At 39.7% G+C, this 24,200-nt stretch overlaps 1 protein-coding gene across 2 annotated transcripts in view; it reads left to right on the top strand.

Moving 5' to 3' along the window:
- LOC148401630 (interleukin-1 receptor accessory protein-like 1) overlaps nt 1-24,200 on the top strand; it is a 103,372-nt gene that overhangs the window by 52,329 nt on the left and 26,843 nt on the right. For both annotated transcript variants that reach the window (XM_088369033.1, XM_088369034.1), the window contains 4 exons: nt 1,008-1,287; nt 7,362-7,548; nt 9,057-9,210; nt 21,097-21,171. In XM_088369033.1, coding sequence (XP_088225159.1) covers nt 1,008-1,287; nt 7,362-7,548; nt 9,057-9,210; nt 21,097-21,171 — 696 coding nt within the window. The remainder of the gene's footprint in view (nt 1-1,007; nt 1,288-7,361; nt 7,549-9,056; nt 9,211-21,096; nt 21,172-24,200) is intronic.

The raw sequence follows: 24,200 nt of genomic DNA, 5'->3' as shown, positions 1-24,200 counted from the left end.
ATCTGCAGGCGAGCGAGAGCAAGATTTCACGATGCAATGATCAGTATTATCTATGTAGATGGCAGAAGATACGGGAAACATGTTATCATTTATTTGATGAACCAAAATCAGAACAGCTGCAGGTCAACTCTAGTTACAGTGACACTGCAGAGCAGCATCAGAACTTTTAATACATTTGATAAGAGCAGATACAAGAATATAGTACTGTATCTGTGCGTTTTGTATTACATATCAAGTCATGACACAAAGAGCATTCTCAGATAAGAATTGAATTAGGAGAAGAGACTGAGGAACCTGTTGCCATGCAGCACAGATTGCCATGGTGATTTACTCCAATTAAACTACTGCAAGCTTGGTAACGCTGCAAAATTAGAGTCAAAAGCACTCTATACTCTGATCTTTATGGGGATATTGCTCCATGAGATTCTGCACTTAGACAGCTACACCAACCTGCCACAACATTATGTTTTCAGTATAACAATAGTAAGAGCTAATGTGACATGCAGATTCTTACATCTTGCCGCCAAATTGTTTCCAAAAATGTAAGCAAAGTTTATTAAGCAACTAATGCAAACACTACTAAATATTCTAACCAATTAGTTCAATAAGATAAATGCACAGCAATTAGCAGGAAGGTAAAAGATTAGACAAAGCTGGGGCTTACTGCTACAGCGTGATTTCAAAAAGGCAAAAGTCTGCAACTAAACACCCATTCTTCTGTCATCATTCCATCGTCCTTACTCATAAAACAATTGTTCATCTGCCCACTTTCATTTTCGTCAAAAAGGGCTTCCAGGATTGCATCCTCGGTCTGGGGGTATTTTTTTTTTTTATTTCATTTTTTTTATTTTATCATTTTTACCTGGTTTTGTAAAGTTTATTTTTGGGGTCTCATGTGACACTCCTAATTTTGAGTTGGGGGCCCTATGAGTCATTATGATTACAATGATTATTTGAAATTTAATGTCATAATCTTAATTGTTCCTCTCTCTGTTCTTGTCTTGCAGTGGAAGGATGCACGGATTGGTCCGTGGACTATCTGAAATACAAGGTGCTCCTGGGTGAACCTGTTCGGATTAAGTGTGCTTTATTCTATGGATATATACGTGCCAATTACACACACGCTCAGAGCTCAGGACTCAGTCTCATGTGGTACAAAAGTGCTGGACATGGCGATTTTGAGGAGCCCATCAGTTTTGATGGCACACGAATGAGCAAGGAGGAGGATGCAATATGGTTTCGACCAGCCGAGCTAGACGACGTGGGATACTATTCCTGTGTATTAAGGTACAGCCTATATTGTCACACCTATATAAATGCAACTCGGTTGTAAATGTATGGTACACACGTTTCCTGATTTCTAATAAGTGGTATTGTGAAAGTTTGGGATATTAGCATTCAACGTCATGTGCACCTTCACTGCGGTACTGGCCATGAATAGACACAGGCAGTCTTGATCCACTTCTCTATTCACTAACATTGGCAGCATTTTGAGATCAATGCACATGGTGCGGGTGGCTCGGTGACGCACTGGTTAGCACGTTCGCCTCACAGTTGGGAGGGTGCGGGTTTGATTCCACCTCTGGTGAGTGAGTATTTGTGCATGCTTAAAATGTGACCTTTTGGGGAAAAAGAAGAATTCCTGCAAAAACAATAAGCATCTCGCAGCGGTTGCTGCTCGGGCCCTAAACAAAGAAAACAACACTGTGGCAGCAACAAGTGAAGGTTGGTGGTGTTTTTGGATATTTAAATCCTCTCAGCTGATTTCTCTCGACTCTATGATTGCAACACTTTGTTGTATGATGCAATCATTGGTACATCATAAGTCGACAACAAATGGCCGCCCCCTGATGGAAAAAAAATGAGTGGATTTTGCTGCTGCTTGCTACTCCACAAATGCAATATTAATCAGAATACTATGTTTAGACTCGTAGGGGTGCATATATATTATTGTAAAGACATTTTTTGCAATGACTTCCACTTTATATTGAAATGTTCACTTTGTTGACATAAACAGAGTAATGTGGAGGGCACACACATGATGTTGATGTGTTTTGTGTGTCTTCACATGTTGCATTTCCTGTTGTGTCACTGCCATGCTTATATTTATTGGTTACTTGCAATCAATGCATGGATGTTGTGGCTTGTCTTCTTTGTAGGCTTTACATCACTTTGTCCAACTTCTAAACAAAGTGCGCATGTACATTTTCATGCACACTTCTTGTCGCATTTTGTGACCGCTCAGATGCATTTAATCAAGGGCTTATCATACACTATCATGTGCATGCTCAACATGCCGGTTCTGTGCTCTCACAAGACCAGCTGCAACTGGACAGGAACTTCACAAGCCTCCAACACACAGCATTTACACACAGCATGCACACTTGAAATTCTGAGCATGCACGCTGGTCTCCTTTCCTCTTTTGCACTCACACCTTCCCACATACACATGCGCACACTTACTATATGGACTTGTGCACAAACACACATGCACACTCACACACAGATCCGTTGCCACGTTACAAGAGAGCGCTCATGTCATGTATAGTAAAAGAACGCAGAGCAGATGAGCAGTGCAGTATGTCAAATTGAGGTCAGCACTCAGCTGTTTCAGATGTTATACCCCGAGGTACATTGTCATATGCGAAGCAAAACCATCTGCAATAGGAAAATGTGTCTCGTAATGCAGAGGCACACACACAAGGACACGTTTACGCATGCAGACATACTTACATACATACACGCACACACACATGCTGTTTATTGTAACTATGCTACAAAAGTGACAATTATATTATTTGCATCAGAAAACTTTGCTGTGCATCAAGATGCCCCTTCCAGAATGTATTCATTAACATTATTCATTAACCATCGTGAAAACGTTAGAGCCATCGAGACACATTTGTTTAGCCTTCGTGGAGAATTCGTTGATAACTTTTTTTTGTACTGAGATTAAATTAAGGAGAAAATACAATAAATATACAGTTTAGAATGTGATTTTTTCATTTTTTTCGCTTCCTAGAATTTTTTAAACTCTAACCCTTACATTCCTGTTTTTTGTGTGTGACACTGTCTGATTTAAGTGCTTGCTGAGCCTGCAGAAGTGATTGTGTCGTAAAATGTTGGGCAATATTCAAATCTCCAGAAACTCGGTTTTTGAACGGTGTATCAGATGACCGGGCAAGTCATCATAAGGTGGCGGAAACTCTATGAAAAAACAGCTCACGCCCAAAGTCAGCTGGGATAGGCTTCAGTGCACTTGCCACCTTAATGAGGATAAGCAGTATAGGAAATGGATGGATGGTTTCATGCTAAAGAAACATCTGTGGCTATTTCATTGCTGAAAGAGAAGTCATGCCACAGAAGCACGTTCATTTACTGACCTACATAAATCCAATAAAGACTTTTTGAATGACTTTTCAAATCTTCTTGCTAAAGTAATGCTGATAAAGGAGGGTTTTAATATTCATGTGTGCTCTCCTGAAAAATCAGTGGACAAAGATTTTTAAAGTCTTATCGACTCCTTTAATTTTGTGCAGTTTTTGACTGGCCTTATACATGAACAAGGATGTACTTTAGATGTGGTTGCTGTGTGTCAAATTTGAAAGTCTTGGACACCCATTTGATTAACGATTTATTTTTACGTCTCCTTTTCCTGTGCTGCTGTTAAATCTGCCGCAGAAGTCAAATTTTTAACCCTCTCACTGCTGTTGTTTCTCTGATGCCTTTGATGAGAAGTCAGCTCATGGTTCCACTCATCCTGCCCTACTAAACTGAAACTGGTGGCTCCATTAAAAACTGTGTGGTCAAAAAAACTGACCCGAGCCCAATTTTACTGACAGAACTTTCACAGCTAAACAGAATTGCCGCAAAGCTGAAAGTGGGTAAAAGATAAGCTTCAGGTCTCTTACCTAATCGTGAAAGACTGCTGGCGCTACAACCAATATACTGTTGAGGAGGCCAAAATAGAATATTAGTTCAAACTAATTGTGTTTAAAGTATTTCTTTGTTCAAATAATGCAACTATCTACTTAATTTTTGTGGATTCAAAATCAATTGTGGTTCCGAGATGCTCCTAAAGATCCGTATGCTTCAATTAAAGCAGTGACAATATTACCAATTTTATTCAAATCAGAGAATGCATAACAAGCATTCTTGATGTACAAACAGGTACACACAACTGTTTCCACAAGATTAGATGAGCAAAGAGTGGGCTACCTCCTGGTAGGCAGATAATGTTCAACCTTTGACTCTTCACTTTTGCTGGCCTTTTGCTGCTCTCCTCCACCTATTAAATGGCTTCCCTGCATGTCTCACAATGTCTGCGCTGTCACCTGTGGAGAACTGGGCTAGATGAGTATAACGCAGTGAGATTGCATCTGTGTGCACTGCATCTCTCCTTGCTCGTGCACTGAAATTCCCAATGTGGACAGTATTAATATGCACAGGCAGGGGAAGTAGGTAATCTCTCATGGAAATGACAGTCAGAATGAGCCTTCGGGAACACTCAGTCATTAAATTCCAACCATGATCTGTCAATTGATCAGGCCCTACACCAATAAGAAACATCGAACTGAGAAGAAACACGGATGGGTGATGATGTGCAGCCAAAAGATGTTCTATGTGTTTGTGCTGCTTTGCAGGATCCCTAAGCTGGGTCTTGAATGTATTGGCCTCACAAGATATGACAGTGGCAACAATATGAAGTGTGGGAAACGCAGAGGGTATGACTGTGGTAACACATGAAGTTTGGGAAACCCTGAGGGTCTATTTTCATGTCAAGTGAAACTATGTGGGTGGCAATTTGGAGCACTTTTTTAAGCGTCTGCCTCAGTTTCGATTCTGCCTACCATACATGTCTTTGGATTGTAGAAGAAAACCAGAATACCAGGTGGAAACCCATGCAGGCAGGGATCGAACCCTGCACTTCTGAACTGTAAGAAGGAAATGCCACCGTGCTGCCCTGTATTAATATTTACCTAGTATGTATATATTATATGCATACATGGTGAATATAACCAGAGTCGTGCCCACGTTCTGTGTCCTTCACAATTGTTGGTGTTTTGAGTGTTTTTCTACACAAACGGTTGCAAACTCTCAGGTAGCTGGAGCCAAAAACTTCAGATTCTCTATTTTGTAGATTTCTATCAAGAGCATGATGTAAACAAAATTGCATTGTGGCAAACAAAATACCTAAGGAATCTAATTGTAGACCTTAAAGTATTGACCATGCAAAATTAACAGTTTTTGTGAAATCTAGGCTGAGACTAAAAACTCTATAACTTGACATGAAATGTGAGCAGGTGTGATGGTACAGCTCAGTCTTGATTTTACTTGGATTTTGGGGTCCAGAATTTGGGAATCGCGTTTACTCCGAAAGCGCATTATTTAGAAAGTCTTGGAAGGGGGAAAAAAAATTAAAGTCATGCAATCAAGTGTATTGGAAAATTGCGTTAGGGAAGTACGCACGAAGATAGTGATAATGTGTTTGCATTTAGGCAGTAACATCAATGTTCTGGGTGAAAATTAATAGGATATAATTCACCACCTCGTAGTTGTTTTGGACTCCAACTGAAACACTTTCTGACAGGGGACTCTGCAAGACAGTCACAATATATTTGGGTCTGCCGTGTCAGACTGGTATCTTCCCCCACCATCGAATTCAACACGCTACCTGGGAGTGATTGATTGACAGCTCCATCCTTCGTTTCATTCAAGTGTCCAAGACATACAGCCACAAGTCCAATGACAAGCCCACAAAGTCAACCATCAAACTGTGGCCAAAGAGTTTCCTTGACTCAAGTGCACGTAAAGGAAACTCCTATGTTTGAACATGGTATTTGTTATGGACAATTCATGGCGAGAAGAGAATTCTAATTCCAGAACTCTGCTTGGGGTCTCGTTGGCAGATTGAAATGAAGACTGTCAAATTACTGCCGCCAATTCAAATTCATGCGGTTCTTGAATCAAGCCTTCATATCTGGCCTTTGTTTCCTTTGTTTGATTTGCAACGGGACCTGAGCAACGACTACTTTGGAGAAAAAGAATGGCACAGTGAACTTGTATGCTCTCTTACTTTCAGTGAGACTGCTACGTTGTGTCTCCTTTATTATTTCTATAAAGTCATTAAAAGCACTGTACTCCGTATAATTTAATAATAAATAAAATTAAAATAAACTGTTTGAATTGTGTATCCTTACAGCACATTTTAGTGTGCTTTCACTAGACTTGCAAAGTATTGAATCCTGAGTCCTCTATTTGCCCTACACAGTCACTGTCAGCCTGGCAACTATCACGATTGATGTATGCAGGATGTGATCTAACGTTGCCATGACATTGGATATCTCCTACAGTGTGACACATTTGACGGGCGCACTCACCTGCCACGGCATTGTCTAGCTTGTTATCATCGTATCTCCAGCACATGCCACAAAGGCCTCCAAGAACACTGAGTGCTTGGGGCACAGGGTGCACTTGAGCCTGGCGTTGAATTGTCTCAATTGGCTTCCTGATATGACACTGAGTAACTCATCCAAATATCACCTGGCTCAAAAGGCACCAAGATGGATGTGAAATGTGCGAAAGACAATGAAGGACAAAATGCTGGCCCGTTCCTTTGCCCATTCATGCAGAGCAGATGACACCTAATTGCCCCTCCTCAACCAAAAAGGAAGCCCGGAGACCCATGGGATCCTATTTGTACAGTAGACCATCTGCTGAAAGTATGTCTGGAATAATCTCCACATCATGTTAGATTTGCACATGGCCACCATGCAAAAACACAATAACCAAGTGTTGGGCTCTGACTACTTCCAAGATTTTTTGCCATCACTGTCGACCAGTGTCTGCTAATCCGCCAAGCAGCTAATGCCACACAATTATGTAAGGATTTGCCATGTTTGTAATTGTTTTTGGTTCAGCTCAATTTCTGTGACGAGCTTTGAGAGTTTACCAAGGAGATTTTGCTAAACACTGTCAATTTGTTTTGTTTTTGAACCATGAGGGATTTGTTGCAAGTCAGCTTGCTTTATTGCTTATTAGCAGGTTTAGGCAAAGACGAAAGGGGCTTCAATTGATCCATTGATCAGTAGGGATTCACATTTGTCTTTGGTCCCTTCCTTGACACAGCAACTATAGTATTGAGTTGATTCATAGATTCTGTTGAGTTACTCAAGCAACAGATGCAATGTTGAAATCACTGTTTTCTTAACTTTACCATCCATTTACCCTGCAAATGTTGAGCATTTTTCTCAATGAAGGCCTAAGATCATGATTGCTTAAACATTTCTTATATGAGTTACTGAAAATTGAAATTCTCACTATTTGCGCTGAAAAATAATTTGTTATAATTCATTTTTCAGGAACTCCACCTACTGCATGAAGGTGTCCATGTCTCTCACAGTGGCAGAAAATGACACAGACCTCTGTTACAACTCCAAGATGAGGTTTTTTGAGAAGGCAGAGCTAAGTAAAAGCAAAGACATTACCTGCACAGGCATCGAAGATTATATCCAGCCAGGAGCGGAGCCCCAGATTGTCTGGTACAAGGTAGAATAAAGTCTTTCTCTTCAATTCACTGTAATTTTCTAAGGGAAGCTTCCCGTCTATACAAAAACATATAGAATGCAACCTGCACAAAAGAATCACTGTTGGAGGTGGGGGGCTGCAAGAAATATGGTTCGATCCCCCATGTGCCAGGCCAGATAATTAACTTTTGGGTATTTTATCTATATTATTCTGGGAATTTATTTCCACATTTTTACCGATCACCCAAGAGGAACATATAAGACTTTTTCAGGTTTGTAAAAAAAAAAAAAAAAAAAAAAAATGCTTTAGTTTTGCGAGGCCCCTGGGATATCCTGGGTTACCTTACATAAAAAAGACAACAGTGTTGAAAAAAGTCGATAAATGAATCCATTGGGGATTTGAATAGACTGCTTAGTTCCCCATTAAAGGAAAGATACTGAATTAAGCATTATCACAGTTGAAAAAAGCTCCCAGGTGTCTTAATAACATGTCTCTTTATGCTTTTGTCAAAATTCCCCAAGAATAAAGATTTTCAACAATTTTAACACAAGGTCAAAATGATTCATTTTACGAAATGAGCCATTGCTCACCCCGCCCTCTCATGAGTGGTGTGATGCGAAGGAAGGCCTCAGTTACCATGGCGACAAGAGGATCAGCTATTGTGGATGGCAACGTGGTGAGACCTAAATAAGGGTCTAAAAACAAGAGTATTCAAGGTTTTGAATACCTTGTGAATAATTTGTGGATCCATTGTACTGCTTGAGCTCACCTGCAAAGCAATGAGAAAAGTTCTTTTGTATATTAATTTACACCGTTACGACACGACTAACACTAAAGAATAAAACCTTTCTTTCTGCTTTGTAATTCAGCTAAAATTATTTCAACCACGACTCAGCCTCTTTTTTTCTCACTCTTTGCTTGTGTCATGCTCGCACCTTGCATAATGCCACTTATGCATAGTCAATTACCAACGATTAGATGAGATCTAACACTTTATTTTTGTTTTACACCCAAGCTAACCAGTAACAGCTCTTTTGACAGCTAAAGACACAAACGCTCACAAACTAATTGTGGACAACCTGACAATTGTCACAACCTGGAACGGCACTTTGAACACGATGCCACGCTGCTCTATCTGCAGCAACTGTACTGTCGATAGATTGGCCAGATGTCCCCACACCTTTTCCTATACCACATCCAACAAATGAGTCACAGTAGGCAGCCACATCACTTGTTCGGCTTCCCAGTGAATGTGATTAAAGTAGAGGATAATGGCTGAGGGTGTTCAAGCCTCCAGTTATTGGCTGTTCTTTTTATGTCTGAAGTCCAGAGCCAAAGTCCACAGTGCCCCACATTTTCTTTTGCTTCTGGTGTTTCAGTGGCCCCAAATTGTAGGGTGCTAAAAGTACAAAAAGTTTTGATAAAAGTACATTAAATGGCTTGATTATTGATTACAATCAAGTGGGATTAAATTAAATTCAAAAGTGAGTCATCATCCTCAAAATGTCTTCCGTCTGCTTTCAACATAGGAGTGTGTGCCTAAACAATGGAGACAAACAATCGAGAGGAGGAGGGACACCCTCTCCATCAAGGAAGTTCAAGAAGATGACTTTGGGAATTACACCTGTGAATTACAGTTTGGAAACTTTGTAGTGCGGAGGACCACTGAACTGTCTGTCACGGGTAAGGAAAAGTTCAAATTCAGTGTTATCTTTATTCAGGTGGGTGGTACATCTTAAAAGCAACTTGTCGTTTAATGTTCATCTGGAAGAATCATGACTTGAAATTGACTTGAGGGATAACAGCCAAGATGCACAAAAAGTAAAACACAGTTCTGATGTTAACATTTTATCCACTTTAATGGGTTAGTGTCAGAATTTTATTTGTTTGTGTGTGTTTGTTTTCTTGTTTGTTTTACCAAGCTTTTAGCATAATGAATCATTTGAAGTTAACAGTTCAAGAACAAATCCAATTTATAACTTGTATTTGTGGTGAAAAAATGCAGAGATTTTTAATTTGCATAGAAGCATCCGGATGAAATTGCCCTGACACGGGCCGAACAAAAGGGTAAGGAGATTTTAGATGGATCAGTGGCTACTGTCAATTTTCTGGCACAGGTTGAAGTAAGTGCTGGCTGTTAGCTGCTATCAGATAGAACTTTATATCCTTGTAAAGTGACAAAGGCAAGACTGCAGTAAGGGCAAAGCAAAGTCTTAAATCACCCATTAATTCCACCCTTAATGTCTATATTGTATCTGCTGTTGAGACACTCAGAAGCAGGGTGTAAGACAGATTGATTGATACGGTGTGCTTTTTTTTCCCTACAGTGTTCTTTTTGTAAAATGCAATCATAACAGGAAGTTAAAAAAAATGACTGAAGGCAAAAAAAAATGTATTACTACAGCTAAGCCTTGATTTTAAGTTTTCGTCAATATTGTGACCAAGATACAAATTTTTTGGGTGGAACTCAAACACATCAGCAGTTGCAGCACAACATAACACATTACTAGTCTCCTGTTTTACTGAATTTTTTTTTTGTCGCCTTACATGAGGGGGGACATACTGTGATCCTAATGAAATTGTGGGAAACGTCCCCCCCCCCCCATCCCCAGTGCCATTTCCGCCTATGTTTACACGCATGTAAAAGTTTAGAGCCTTCAGTCAACCTAATGTTGTATTTTGTCCCAGTTCTTTCTCTTTGATGCTCACTATGCTAATAGTAATTACCGGGAGGCCGCCTTCTCAGATTAACTATTTAAAGTATGCCAGAAAGATTGAAACACAGCTGTGGAGCCTGCTCTGCAAGATTGCGAAAGAAAGTCTTAACCCCCACCTCCAGGATTCCTATCCTTATACTCTTGGCTGCCCACCTACAAGGGGGCAACTTTGCCTAGCCTGTGTGATAATGTGTGGCCTTGCAGTCTTACCTGAAATCAACTTGTATGTATGTGCAAAAGAGTGTCATAGAGAAGGGAAAGCCAGTGAAAGCAAGACAAGGGTCACAGTAACATAACGGCGTAGCTCAAGCTACTTAGCTAATTTTGTATGTCAAAGAGGCCTATTCTCGCACTAATGTGTATTTTGCAAGTGTACCCATATTTCCTGGTAGTTACAAAAGCAGTCCCACGCTCACCCCATTGTTTTCTATTGTGTAGAACAGTGTCTGCTTAATAACAAATGACATGAAACTCTCGGAGCTTTGATTCTTGTGAACAAACACTTTTTCTCATGCACTGCCATTCCACATTGAACCATTAGTTTCCATTTGGGCCAGAGAAGAAAACTTGAGAATAGAGGAAGTATTGAATAGATAAACTTTTTAAATTGAACTTCTAAGATTGTTTTTGCTCAGACGTGACCTTTCAGTCATCCAGAATAAGCACATATACAATTTTAAGCTGTGTTTTCATCAACCTCCCACTGATAATTCCAATCACCAACAAATCCACTTTCCTTCATCAAAAAGCTGGCAGGCCATCTCAAAGCAGCTCAATTGGACAAAAGGTCATATTCCAAAAAAATATAATGAAAGCCAATAAAACACCAGGGAAACTCCTCATCGACTGATGGAAAGTGTTTTATGTTGTGGTTGTTTTTAAAAGAAATTCTAAATTACATCCTTTTATGTAAAGAGCACAGTTTGATATTTTTGAGCAGGATAAAGTGGAAGTGATGAACTTGATATACAAGGATCATCAGCTTTAGTGTGTCACTGCATTTATTGAGCCTTTAACTTGCTTTTTTTATATGTTGAGCCATACTTTGTGGTGTGAACATATACCCTAAATAGCCATAAAGTGGGACGGTGACAAGAATCGTGGAAATACATTGTGCTTTGCATAAAATGCAACTGCGTTTTTCTTTGCACTAACTGATGCACCGTCACCCTGAGGCTCTTCATCTGCCTTGAAGTCGAGATCTGATAAACTGCACAAATTGTAAACAATTGGACATCTATATAAAATGTATGCTAGAAGCTATGGTGCTGCCTAACCATAGCAAGGACAGAAAATAAATAAATAGTTTTAATAGTTCAAACTGCTTATATATGAACCAGCAATTATGTCTTCTGTCCACTATCTATTAAATTTTGTGCAAAATTAAGTTTTTCTCTTTTTTTTTTCTGAAATATATCAAGGAGCAAAACAAAATGCAGGAGATACAAAACGGATGCAAAAAAAAATCCAGCTGTTACTTATATCACATATACCTATAATGCCAAGTATGTGCACACTGATTCTCTATTGTTATCAGTTTTAATCGCTTCGATTCTTTAGTGCTAAGTATATTTTGGAATACCAAGACAATGCCTTTAAACCCTTTTACTGTCAATTTACCACACAGTAGAGTGATTTGTCACTGTGGAGCATAGTGTAGCCATTATTAATTAACTTTGAAGTCAGCTATTTTAATACCTGATATCGCTTGTTAAACAAAGACTGAAAAAAAAACATTCTTTGTACGTGGAAAATTATCACCTTTTCACACAGCTCCTGAAATTGATGATACATTTATATGTCAAAGTGAATTTTTTTAATTCCTTAGGTTAATTCCTTTAATGGTATTAAAAGTCTACTCATAGCCTGGTTTATATTTCACTTGTCAGCCCTTTTTGGTTTCTCCCATGTTCCTGTTGATTCATTAGCATATGAGGGAGGTTGGAACAGAAATTCATCTTAATTGACAAGATAATTAACGTGCCTAGAAAGGAGATGACCTAGTGAGATGATTCATGAAGAGATAATTTACAGGAATTTAATCTCCACAGTGCAATCAGCAGGTTTTATTCATTTATTTTTTTGTTTACTATTAGTGAGAAGAGTCAAAAATACAAGTAAAGAAATCTTTTTTTTTTTTGCATGAATTCCACTGCTGTTGGCATTTCAAATGTGTTTTCGTTAAAAAAAATATTTGAATGCACAATAACAATCCACAAAGCTTCTGGGAGAATGTCCTTCTGTTGCGTCTGGCGCAAAATTTCTTGAAATCTCAAGACGACTGAGGCATTTGGAAGTGAAATAGGCTGCCCAGTGTCAACAGGTTGATTTGTTTTAAAATAAATTTTGTCTGACTGCATTAGGAAAAAACAATGTGAATTGTTGTAATTATTTATCTCATGTTATCAATATTAATTTTTATGGATCACTTGTGTCTGTTTGAAGTTATATTACTGACCATTGTAGTTCTTTCTGTCTTTAATATGAAGAAGGTTCGCCACAATTTTGCCTGTGTAAGTGTTGACGTCCATATTTTCACACCCTTCGAGGGGCGCCATCTCAGTGGGAGCTTTCTGCCTTAATTAAGGTTGTCAAGCATCTAGTTTCTTTGGAAACAGGCTTTTTTTAACCACCTGGCTGTTTGATCAAACATCTTGGTTGTCATCTCCTCTGTTGTTAGGGTGTTAATTTGCTCTTTTGGACCTTGGACTTGTGTGGGTATTTCTAACTTGTATTCAACTTTGAAATTTCTAACATTTTTTTTGTGCATATGGTCAATCGATATTAGCCATTCCTAAGTGGGGCTCCCATATACATAAATAAAGTGGGAAATCTTTTATCATTCACAGTGATCACACTTATCATACACCCAATACATAAAGTATGTATATGAAATTGTAGATTTGCATACTGCTATCAAGCCAAATCTTGTTGGCACTCCAGCATGCAGGAGATAAGAATGTTGTTAACTCGTTTTTCCTTGAGGGCTCAGAAAAGGCACTAAATAAAGCAAACATAAGACTCAGTCCCACTCTGAGCAATTCAGACAGGTTTCCATTTGATGCCACCAAAAATAAACATCATACCGGTGGTACGGTTGCTTCAAGAAAAGGGTGAAGCAAGAGAGGAAAAAAGCATCATGCAGCATGTGCACATCATTAGTTCCACAACTTTTGTTTAAATGTAGGATGCAATTTCCCTGTGGATTTATAACTTTTTTATAACTTGTTGGGAAGTTGTAAGGGTATGAGCTTAACATAAGAAATCAAGGGTAAAGTATTTTTTGTTACCATAGCTACTCCTGGCAGATCCAAACCACATGAACCTGCTGACAAGGAAAAGTTCCAAAAAATAGTTTGGCTAGGCCAGTGTAGCACAAGGTTAGATGACTTGGGTCGGTGTCCCCTTGTTTGATGTGGTGGTTGGGGGGATTATGGACACTAATGCTGTTTGGCAAACATCAAGCTTGAGTACCTGGAATACCTTGATAGTCTTGAGCGTTAATTTTATCCTGCATAGATTTAAGACACTCTGATGAAGCAAAGCAGCCCCAGAAGAGTCGCCTCCATGTTTCACAGTAGGGACAGTGTTGCCATCTTGGTAGTCTTGGTAGAGCTGATGTACCTTGCTGAAAAGTCCCAGTTTTGTCTTCGCTGTCATTTGGACATTCTCCCAAAAGCTGTGTGGCTAGTCAAGATGCAGTTCGGTTCTTGATTTATTTTTAAGAGTGGTCTTGGTTGCATCCCATGAAGTGGACTTTGGCTCAAGCAACGGCAGATGGTGTGATCTGACACTGATGTACCTTGACCTTGGAGCTCACCTTTAATTTCTTTGTGGGTTGTTCTGGTTCTCTTTTTTAACATTCATATTATCTGTTACTTGATTTTGTCTTCTGCGGTCACTCACCAGGGAGGTTGGCTCCAATCCGGTGGATCTTGAATTTCTGAAAATGTGCAACTGCAATAATAGGAACATCAGGCTGCTTGAAAATGGTCACATAGGTTTTACCTTGAACATGCTTTTCTACAATTTTATCTCTATTATACTGAGGCAATTCTGTCCTTCGCTTTGTGTAGTCCATCTTTTGTGTGTTAACACATCCTGCCAAACAACACATAAGTGGTCCTTTAAATAGTTCTGAAGAGCAAGGGCGAGCTGAGCCATCGAAGTGCAGTTGTAGCAATGGCAGTTCTTTGTAAGATGCACACCCCCAGCTGCCCAGTGGATATCAAAGCTCTGCTAACCCCACACATATCTTACCCGGAGGACACAAACAAGCCACGCCTTAGAGATTGCCAAGTTAAACACCAATTGACAGGAGCTTTCTCCACTCTGCAATCATGATAGGGAACAGCATTGCCCCTGCAGTTGTTGAAGACATTACACAAAATGGTATTCACACCTTTGAGAGGAGGTTCAACAAACACCTCCTCAGTATGTGAATGTAATGCTCAAGCTCAAGGACATTTTGTCATCGAAACATTCTGTTTCCATGCTCCAGTTTGAGTACCTGCAGATCACTGATAGGTACTTTGAATTGTATTCCAAAAACCCGTACCTCCTTAAGCTTTATATCTGCTTTGTAGCTGCTTCTTGAAGTTATTTTTTTCAAACAATACTCCAACTACAATTCAAAAGCTGGTTAATTTTCCCAAGATGGTTTATTATTATTATTATTATTTTTATTATTATTATTATTATTATTATTAACAAAGATGTTTCAATAATTTTGTCCGTGTGTGTATATAGACAGAGTTGATGTTTCATGGAATGCAAAAACAATACACAACCATCTAACATAAAAATCAAACATTTAAAAGCATTTACAAAATAAAATAGTCACCTTTGCAGCAAGCCTCTGTCACACATTCATACTTGCCAGATATCAATCAATTAGCATACTGTGCTTACAAACGCTTCTCTTGCATGTTCTACATCTGGGTCATGTAATTAAGATGAAGTGTAGCATAATTAATGCCTTTGCTTGGCTAATTAGCACTCACTTAGGGCTGTAGTATTCAAGTTGAGGGAATTGGTGCTAAGTTGGTGTTAATGTAATTCCAGACTAAAGCAGTAATGAGCGAGTGGATGGATGGATGGATGGATGGATGGATGGATGGATGGATGGATGGATGGATGGATGGATGGATGGATGGATGGATGGATGGATGGATGGATGGATGGATGGATGGATGGATGGATGGATGGATGGATGGATGGATGGATGGATGGATGGATGGATGGATGGATGGATGGATGGACGGGTTTGGATGGATGGACGGGTTTGGATGGATGGACGGGTTTGGATGGATGGGTGGATGGATGGGTGGGTTGGGTGGGCGGACGGACAGACAGACAGATGGACGGACGAGTTGTGGGGAAGTATATGGCTGTCTTTGTTGCATATGCACGCAAGTTTACATACCACCCTCGGTCAGGGTGATTGCTTACCGCCACCTGGGTCAGTAGTGCTGCCCCATGGCTTATTGATGTCATGGTAATTGATTGTACTGCTTGCTGGCAATACTGTGATTTTTTTAATGGCCATACAGCTGGTTTATGCTGAAATTGATTGCAGGGCGGAGGTCGCCCTGCCAGATCTTTTTCTCTCCAGCACAGAGACTTTACAATCGGATCAGCTCTTTTTTTTTTTTTATTCTACTGTGGAAAGTTCATTTTCTTTCTACACACAGTACTCATTGGCTAGCTCCTCTGATAAGTACTGATATGTGCCTGTGGTATCACTGCCATACTTTTCCACATGCGGGTTGAATTTTGGCTCCTGTGCGGAGTTTGCTAACCTCCCCATGCCAGCGCGGGTTTCCTCCAGGTACTCCGGTCTCTTCCCACATTCCAAAGACATACATGGCAGGCTGATTGAACACTCCAAATTGCCCGTAGGTTTGAGTGTGAGTGCGAATGGTTGTTCATCTATGTGTGCCCTCCAATTGGTTGGCCATCAGCTCAGGGGTACTCTGCCTTTCGCCTGATGTCAGCTGTGATATGCTCCAGCACATCTGCGATCCTCGTGAGGATAAGTGGTACAGAAAATAGATGAATGGATTATGTACATTACCATTTACAAAAAGTAGACTAGACACAGAAGACGCGTTTGAAAATTCATTCTGATACGCACGCACTACTTTGTGAGTGGGTGTGTTCAGATAGGCAGAGTGCAATCCATTCCCATTAACTTCCCAACACAGCCAGTGCTAACGCTTCATTTCCCCAGTCAGAGAGCCCCGTGTGTGCTCTGGCATTCCGTTTTTGGTGGACTGTGACAGGACGGCAAGTTTGAGAAATGCTCTGAGATTTTGATGATCATTGTCTGGAATCGTAATTTTGATCCATAAATGATCATTCGTTCAGATCCTAGATGGGATTCATACTTCTAAAACCTTAAAAATGTATTACAGACAGAAGCATCCTCCTTCCAGGATAACCCAACAGCAATGGATGCCAAGCCAGCAACATGTCTCACTCCTATCTATGCAATGATATTTAAATGGCATAAGTCGATTGAATGTAGTAGTTTGCTTGTGATTTGAGGTGTGACTGTGAAAAGCAAATACATTTTTATACAGACATTTACAGTTTCTTCATCTTGACTCATGTTTGTGGTTGTAATTCAGCTAATTTAATCAATGTTTCCCCAAAAAGTGTGGTGAAGCCAGGTTGGAAGAAGAACGCATCTTGTGTGTAAAATCCTCAATGCATGAATGATGTTTGTTCTATGAAAGGCCCTCAGAGTCAAAGCTCAGGAACATTTCTTTGGAAGTCCTCATTGTTGTTGCTTACAGTTATGGCCAAGATTTTCATTTTCATAGAAATAGTAGTCCAACTTGTGGGATCTTGTAATCCCACAGATAATTAAATACAAGTTTACAACTTTACTGCAGAGCCTATCTGACCAAAGTGTGCCCGTTGGAGGACTTCAGAGATGCTCTGTGTACTGTTTTTAGCCCGCAGCGCAGGCTAAATCGAAAGTAGTCTGCGAGATGTGTGATCTACCAAGCCAAGCAGAGATAGAAGTTGTCCTTGGGAAGCTAACATAAACGAGATCATCTTTGGAGCTGGAGGAAGCAACTTGTAAAATCTTAATTAAAAGATTGTATCACACATAGTTTTGCATGTGGAAAATATGGAAATAATGGACTTAAAAGACAAGTTTTCACAGTTGGAGCAGAGAAATAATTTACCATGCAGAGAGTAGGCGGAATGAGAGAACTGCCAGGAGAGAATCTGCATTTTTTAAAAATCCACAGAGATGATCGCCTCAATACAGCAACTGCACAAACTTTTTCAGTGCACCCTGTCTCTTTACTGTCCTCATTATGACAAAAACAAATTAACACAATCAAAACAAATCACAACACATGCTGAGTTTCCCAAATATGCCTAATGGCGACTTCCCCTCACATCCTCTTAAAGAGTTCCAGCAAGCAGAATGAGAGCAGTGTTTCACCTCTGTTGTTGTTTTGTTATTTTGATGCATTTGTAAATTGATTTTTTAAAGCCTCAAAAGACACCAAGATAAAACAAATTGGCGATTGGATGACATGATGCTGGTTGGTACAGCCCTGCATATCATCACATGAAATCAGAAATATATAATTGGATTCTGAGTGCTTTGGGCTTCTTAGATCCCACGTGTGTGTCACAGCACACAGTTATCATAACAAGTACGACATCACAGGTTGTTATTCCTTTTTTCTTCGGGACTGCAATTTTCATTTTTTTGCTGGAAATGAGACATAGATTTAGACAACATGCCACTAACATATTTAATAGTTTAAAAAGATAATACAGATGAAATTCCATACTAATTGTAATTTATTTGGGATCTTATAGAATTATCTCTTTTACTTCTCAACATACTGTCACGCCACACTTTTGTTTAGCAAACTGTAAAATCTTTTTCTTCCTCCACTAGCGCCACCTTTCTTCTGTGACTCATCTTCAGCATCCTTATATTTTCAGCCACTTGCCTCGAAATACTTCACGCTTTCTCCTACCAATTATCCTCATTTTGAGAGAATGAATTTCATCAAGAATGGGTCCCCTGCTGAGGGATCAGCTGTGCGATGAGTGACAATCTCCCTAATTAACACCATCTCGGCATTTTACAAAGGGTCACCTATAAATGCCAGTTTCGTTCTGTTCTGTCAATAGTTGTGCTGGATCATCTCCAAAATCTTGGTATTTTGTTGGGAAAGAAATGGACCTGGGTTTTTATTATGTGATGTTTGTGTAGGAGTTCCATATTTGTTTGCATTATGTCACATCTATTGAATTTTTATGGGGGGGGTTTCTACTGTTTGTATTTTGGAAAAATTATGCCAATTTAGGGCCAGGGAAGTGGTGCTTATTTTAAAGAAGCAGCTTGCTTTTCCTGAGGAAACCTTTATTTTCAGCAAACTGCTGCGATGCAACTATAAAGTCAGCTTCTTCTTGGGGGCATCGTGAAATATTTGGTTCTGAAGTTATAATGAGGTAGTAGCTGCAAAACCTTGCACGCTAAAACAGACTGCAGAGGTTTGTCAATTACCCAATTGTATCCAACAAAGGGAAGAAATGGAAAATATCAAAGCAAAATGATCTAAAAAAAAAAAAACCTATGCATAAAAGTTGTAAACAGTCGAAAACTAAACAAGGGGGAAAAAAAAAACGAGAACATGTCAACTACACAATTAAAGGAACACAGTGATGAGTGCCAGAGAAATGGAATATTAACTGCTCAAGTTAAGAAGAAACATGGAATCAAGGACAATGGGACTACTTACGATACTGACCAGAATAAACAAATTCAAGATGGAATCTGGACACGACAAAGCAAACGGAACATTCACTAAAACTAGCAATGGTGGCAAGTAAGCAGTAGTCCAGCTTCTTCTTCTCCACTTCAGAGCCCAGTTTCAGGTGTGTTATACATTGGGGTGGGGAATATACAAAAAAAAAAAGAAGGCCACAGACTTCTGTGTGCTGCTACAGAATCGGCTCAAATGACAGGCTTGCTCACTTTTCAATCTACGAGAAGAAGAGCTGGGATTTAATTTGCCTATGTGCAAAATGGTAACCACACATCTCCAATAACGTTTGCTTCAAAAAGCTGCTTTCTACTTTCCTGCGTAATTTTCCTCCTGCACACACACACACACATGCATACTCTTGCTCTTCATCTGCCGAAGTGGTCTTTAATGAAGTGTGAAGAGCGCACTGCAACGACCAATCCCCCTCCTCCTCTTCCTTCCACTGTTTTCATCTTCCCTCATGTCACCCCAGGGAGCCTCAGCAAGAGTCGGACAGAGCGCCACACTGAGCATAAGACAGGAAGAAAAGTGATGGGAGGGTTAATGAGATAGAACAAGGTGTTTTTTTTCTCTCTTGCATCAACTTCTCAGGACCCCAACCCTCCTCAACCCATTCATTATCATACGATCACAGGGATGTTTTGAGATGGTCTCCCCCAGCTGATCGTAACATCAGGTTGCTCGCTGAGTTTGTGTGCATGTGCAGCTGAGTGTGTTGTGAAGCAGGTCAGACTTGATGTGCTCGGTGCCCCTCAGCTAAAAGCCGGCCCACTCTCACTCATAATAACGTACCGCAGAATTTGAATTTTCAGGGCAGAAACACCCCAGGTCACCAAATGTGTGTGGTGTTTGCATGCCTTCCAACATGGCTGACTCTCACTGCAATCATCAGCTGTGTATAATCAGGAGTATTATTATGTTTTATCATATCTGAATCAATTTCGTATCGTGCAAACTGGAGGTTGTGGCTCCAGGTACACGGTGTGATATCTGTGCTTCCCTTTAAATCCAGCCTTGTTTACTGTCAGAGCTCCTTCTCGCCGTGTCACGGTGAAGCAAATAATCTCAGCACACTTTGTGGGGAAAGGGATAATTAAAGTAATGAGGTTAATTCACGCAGCACTGAAGCTTGCCAAGCACAAGCAAATCCTTCTATTGCTTTTCTCCTTTCCATTTATTTTGCATTTGATCTGAATTTGTCATTAATGAGCTCTCAGAAACTGTTTCTCCTTCCACTTCTAAGGACCATATTTGTACTCTTGTCTTTATCCAACGCTAGCAACCCATGAATGCAGATGTGTCCAAGTGTGTGCATCAAAAACCTCCGCCTGTGTTGTTTTTTACACTTTCAGCATCAATCACAGCACCCTTCATTTAAAAAAAACAGGCCCTGGCGCTCTGCTTTTCCAAGTGCGTATAATGGAAAACCTACCTGCTGTTGCTTGCAGGGATTCATTAGCATTAGGAACCTCTGAGTGCATATCTTCTGTTACTAGGACAACTCGTCATTTTTCAAAGAGAAGATTTAGCTTTTTTTTTTCATTTTCCATCCATCCATCTTCTGAACTGCTTTGACCTCATGAGGCCCGCTGCTGTGCTGAGGCCTATTCCATCACTAGGCGGGGTACACTAAACTGGTGACCAGCCAATCGCAGGCAATTTAGAGTGCCCAATTATTAATGTTAATTTTTGGGAATGGGGGGAAAAACTGGAGCACCTGCAGGAAACCCATGCAAGCACTGGGAGAACATGCATAACTTCGTCACAGGAAGGCCGATGCCAGAATCGAACCCTGCACACAGTTCAGAAACTGTGAGGTAAACATGCAAAGCCGTGTTCCACTGTGCTGCTTTTAATCATTTATGTTTTAAAATGTTCCTATGCAGTTGGCCTGATACATGTTTTTTCATTTATTGTGAAATAAATTACAGTTGATTCAAGGAGGAGCTGTTGTACCATACATTCTTCCTTTTCTCTGTGTTGATTCAAATATTTGGTCTTTGAGTTATTAAAAGTCCTCTCTGCGTTTGTCTTTCTTGCAGCTCCTTTGACAGACAAGCCACCCAAAATTCTCTCCCCATCCGAAAGCCAGACCAGCATCATTGAGATGGCACAAGGTAAAGGTACACACTGCATGCTAGCACTGGTCCCTTGCTTGTGTCTTACTCACAGTGTATTTGCTCTTTCAATCCAATGGCATTATTTCAGATTTTTAGATTAGCGAATTCCAACATCCCATCTCCAAAATCAACTGTTCTATTTATAGTATGTTGTATACATGTTCTGCGGGAATTGTGTGTTTAGCAACGAGTGGGTAAATTGTATTTACACTCAATAGATCTAACATGCTCATGCACCACCAGGGTACCTTCTGTTTGCTCCAATGTAATCAATCCACAATTAATCTCAGTACCTCTTATTTATGAGGAACCATGGCAAGCTCGCGTTACTGCCTAAGACCACCATTTTCTCCCTGGAGTTCCTGGGAAAACTCCAGATCAAAGCCTTATTTGGAGCAAGCTGAGCCTTTGCAAAAGAGAAAATGGGTCATGTTTTCTTTGTTCGGGGGGGGGCATTTTTGGCATTACACTGAAATAAACTAGCACAGATCACTGTAGCATCAAATTAATGATAGATACAAATCTCTTTGAAATGTGTGTAATTCATATTGGTCCGATAAAGTGTTTTATAAAAGTTCCGCATGATCTATGTGAGGATTTCTGCAAAACTCAGAGGGACACGGATAAGTGGGAAATTTATTTTCACAGTCCGTTCACATTGGCACCAGATAGGCCAATACAGTGGTGTAATAAAACACATGCTGTATGCAACAGGTGGGACCAACTTGTAACTGGGCATCACCCACGGCACTAAATTGAATCTATATTGTTTTTTTTTTTTTAAGTCGTGTATGGAGAGAGCTGTAAAAATGAAAACACATTTTTGAACAAAGCTCATGGAAGCTGTTTAGATGCTTTATTTGCGTAACCTTTCCTTGAGATTATCAATGTCAGTGATGATCACACCATTATCCCAAGACATCCTCTTGGTTGATTGGAGCTACATTTTTCAATCCATACAGATTCTTATTGATTTGTCATGCCTTTTGTTGACACTATTCCGTGGTATGTTGCAGAAACATCAACACATGCAATCAATCATGGGTCAGATAAACAGCACAAAAATAGAGAGGTCAGCAAGCCATGGCGATCGCTGTCAACTCAACTTGAATGCTGTTCTGTTTCGGTTCCCCCAAAACAAAATATTTTCAGTTAAAGAAATAATCATTAATTATACTGGATTATACTGAAAATTGCACTCACGAAGAGCTAGTGGCTACTGGTGGCACACTGTAATTCTGTGTATATCATATATCTATATATATTATATATAGATATATGATATTATTGGTTTCATTGGGGCCCTACTTCATCCCCTTATTATTGTAAAGCATCAAGTGCTATCTACAAAAGATCCAGTGGACAATACTGAACAAGGTCAAAGGAAAATGAGGAAGCTTCAAGATATCTACAAAACTTCAAATGAAAATAAAGTTAATAGGAAAAAAATGTGTAAAATCATTTTCACAAGGCGGAAGGAGTCCTACTTACTCATGCCTTGTTTTACAGCAGATGGAAGTGAGTACCTGACAGCGAATAGGCCCAAATGGTTAATGTGCCTGTAATGTAGAGGTGTAAATTGTGTTCCTGTTAGAGGGAGGAAAAGGTTTCCATTATGAAGGGAAGCGCCTATCAGTGTTTTACAGAAGTGCTGCACAGACTGTGCTGACTGTACTGGAGCAAACTCATTTCTCCATTTATAGTAGGTGAAAACATTTATTGGCATTTACTGGTGACCACATTCTTACATTTTTGGAGTCAAATATAATAGAAGTATTGAGAATAGAGTATCAGACGGGCGGAAGGAAGGACGGATGGATGGATTGATGTCTCTTATTAAAGAGAAGGTTGGCTATAGGTCACTGATTGTTGATTTTTTTTTTCTTTTTTATGTTCATTTGTAAATTTACATTTTGGTTGACCGAGAGCACTGTAGTTGTTCCAAAACAAAATTAATCCTCAAAAATAGAATTTGCCAAATAATTTTGCACACAGTGTATTGCTTTCAAGCATTTTTGCTTTTTGTTTTGCTCTGACCTTTTGTAAGTCTCAACAGTTTTGACTGTCCTATATCCTGTAGTGAATTTCAGGCCTTGGGACCAGTCATCTTTTTTTTATATATTTTATTTGAATCGCTAACCAATGGCTGAAGTCTCAACCATCTGTTGTTGCTCAGGGCATTTCTGTGTCATTTTTCCCTCCTCATTTCGCCCAAGCATTTGGGTTCACTCCCCCACCTTTCCGCATCTATGCACTATGACCAGTAATACTCAACCAGGGTAGCATGACACCCAAAGGATATCATGCAAAAAAATGTCCAACTTCATTTAATTCGTTTGACAGTTGTTAATCACAAATATCGTTGTATATCTACATGTGCCAGTGATGTATAGTGACAGGCAGAACAATTAAATCCCCTTCCATTAGATGACAGAAGCTGCAATCAACCTGTGTATCCACCTCTTACCATTCATACAAAATAGTAAGTCATGTTATCTTATCTTTGTGTCCAATTAAACATATCTGAATTTTACACTGATTAAATGCAGATAAGATGATCATTATTTATTTTATTTCTTATGTAAAATGTGTGCCTTAAATCAATCACCCGAGACAGTATAGGGCCATATGGCCATTGCACTAAAAACATGTGAAAGTGCAAGAACATGTAGAATTGGCCCACTTTTACAGCTTCCACTCCTGTGGGATCATTTTTCATGGGACTTTGAGATTTTCTTTCTTTTGACCATTCATCCATAAAAAGAGCATTAGTGATGTCAGATGTTGGTTGCCTCCCACATCATCTCTGTTCTTTGGTCATTGTGTACTAGGGCTAAGTCTTAATGAAAACTTTTCAGTAAGACTTAGCTTATAGCTCTTTGACCTTGGTTAACACTTTTAACCAAGGTCAAAGAGCTACAATAAGCAGAAGCAGAGTAGTTAAGTGTATTATTTCAATACAATTGAGCATTTCATGAAAGCCATATAAAAAGCAGGCTGTGCCTGAACTGTGTTGCCAAACAGCT

The sequence above is a fragment of the Syngnathus floridae genome, chromosome 2 (assembly GCF_059516105.1).
Source record: "Syngnathus floridae isolate MCC-2025c chromosome 2, RoL_Sflo_1.0, whole genome shotgun sequence".
Taxonomy (NCBI): domain Eukaryota; kingdom Metazoa; phylum Chordata; class Actinopteri; order Syngnathiformes; family Syngnathidae; genus Syngnathus; species Syngnathus floridae.
This window is presented reverse-complemented; position numbering and strand designations above follow the sequence as displayed.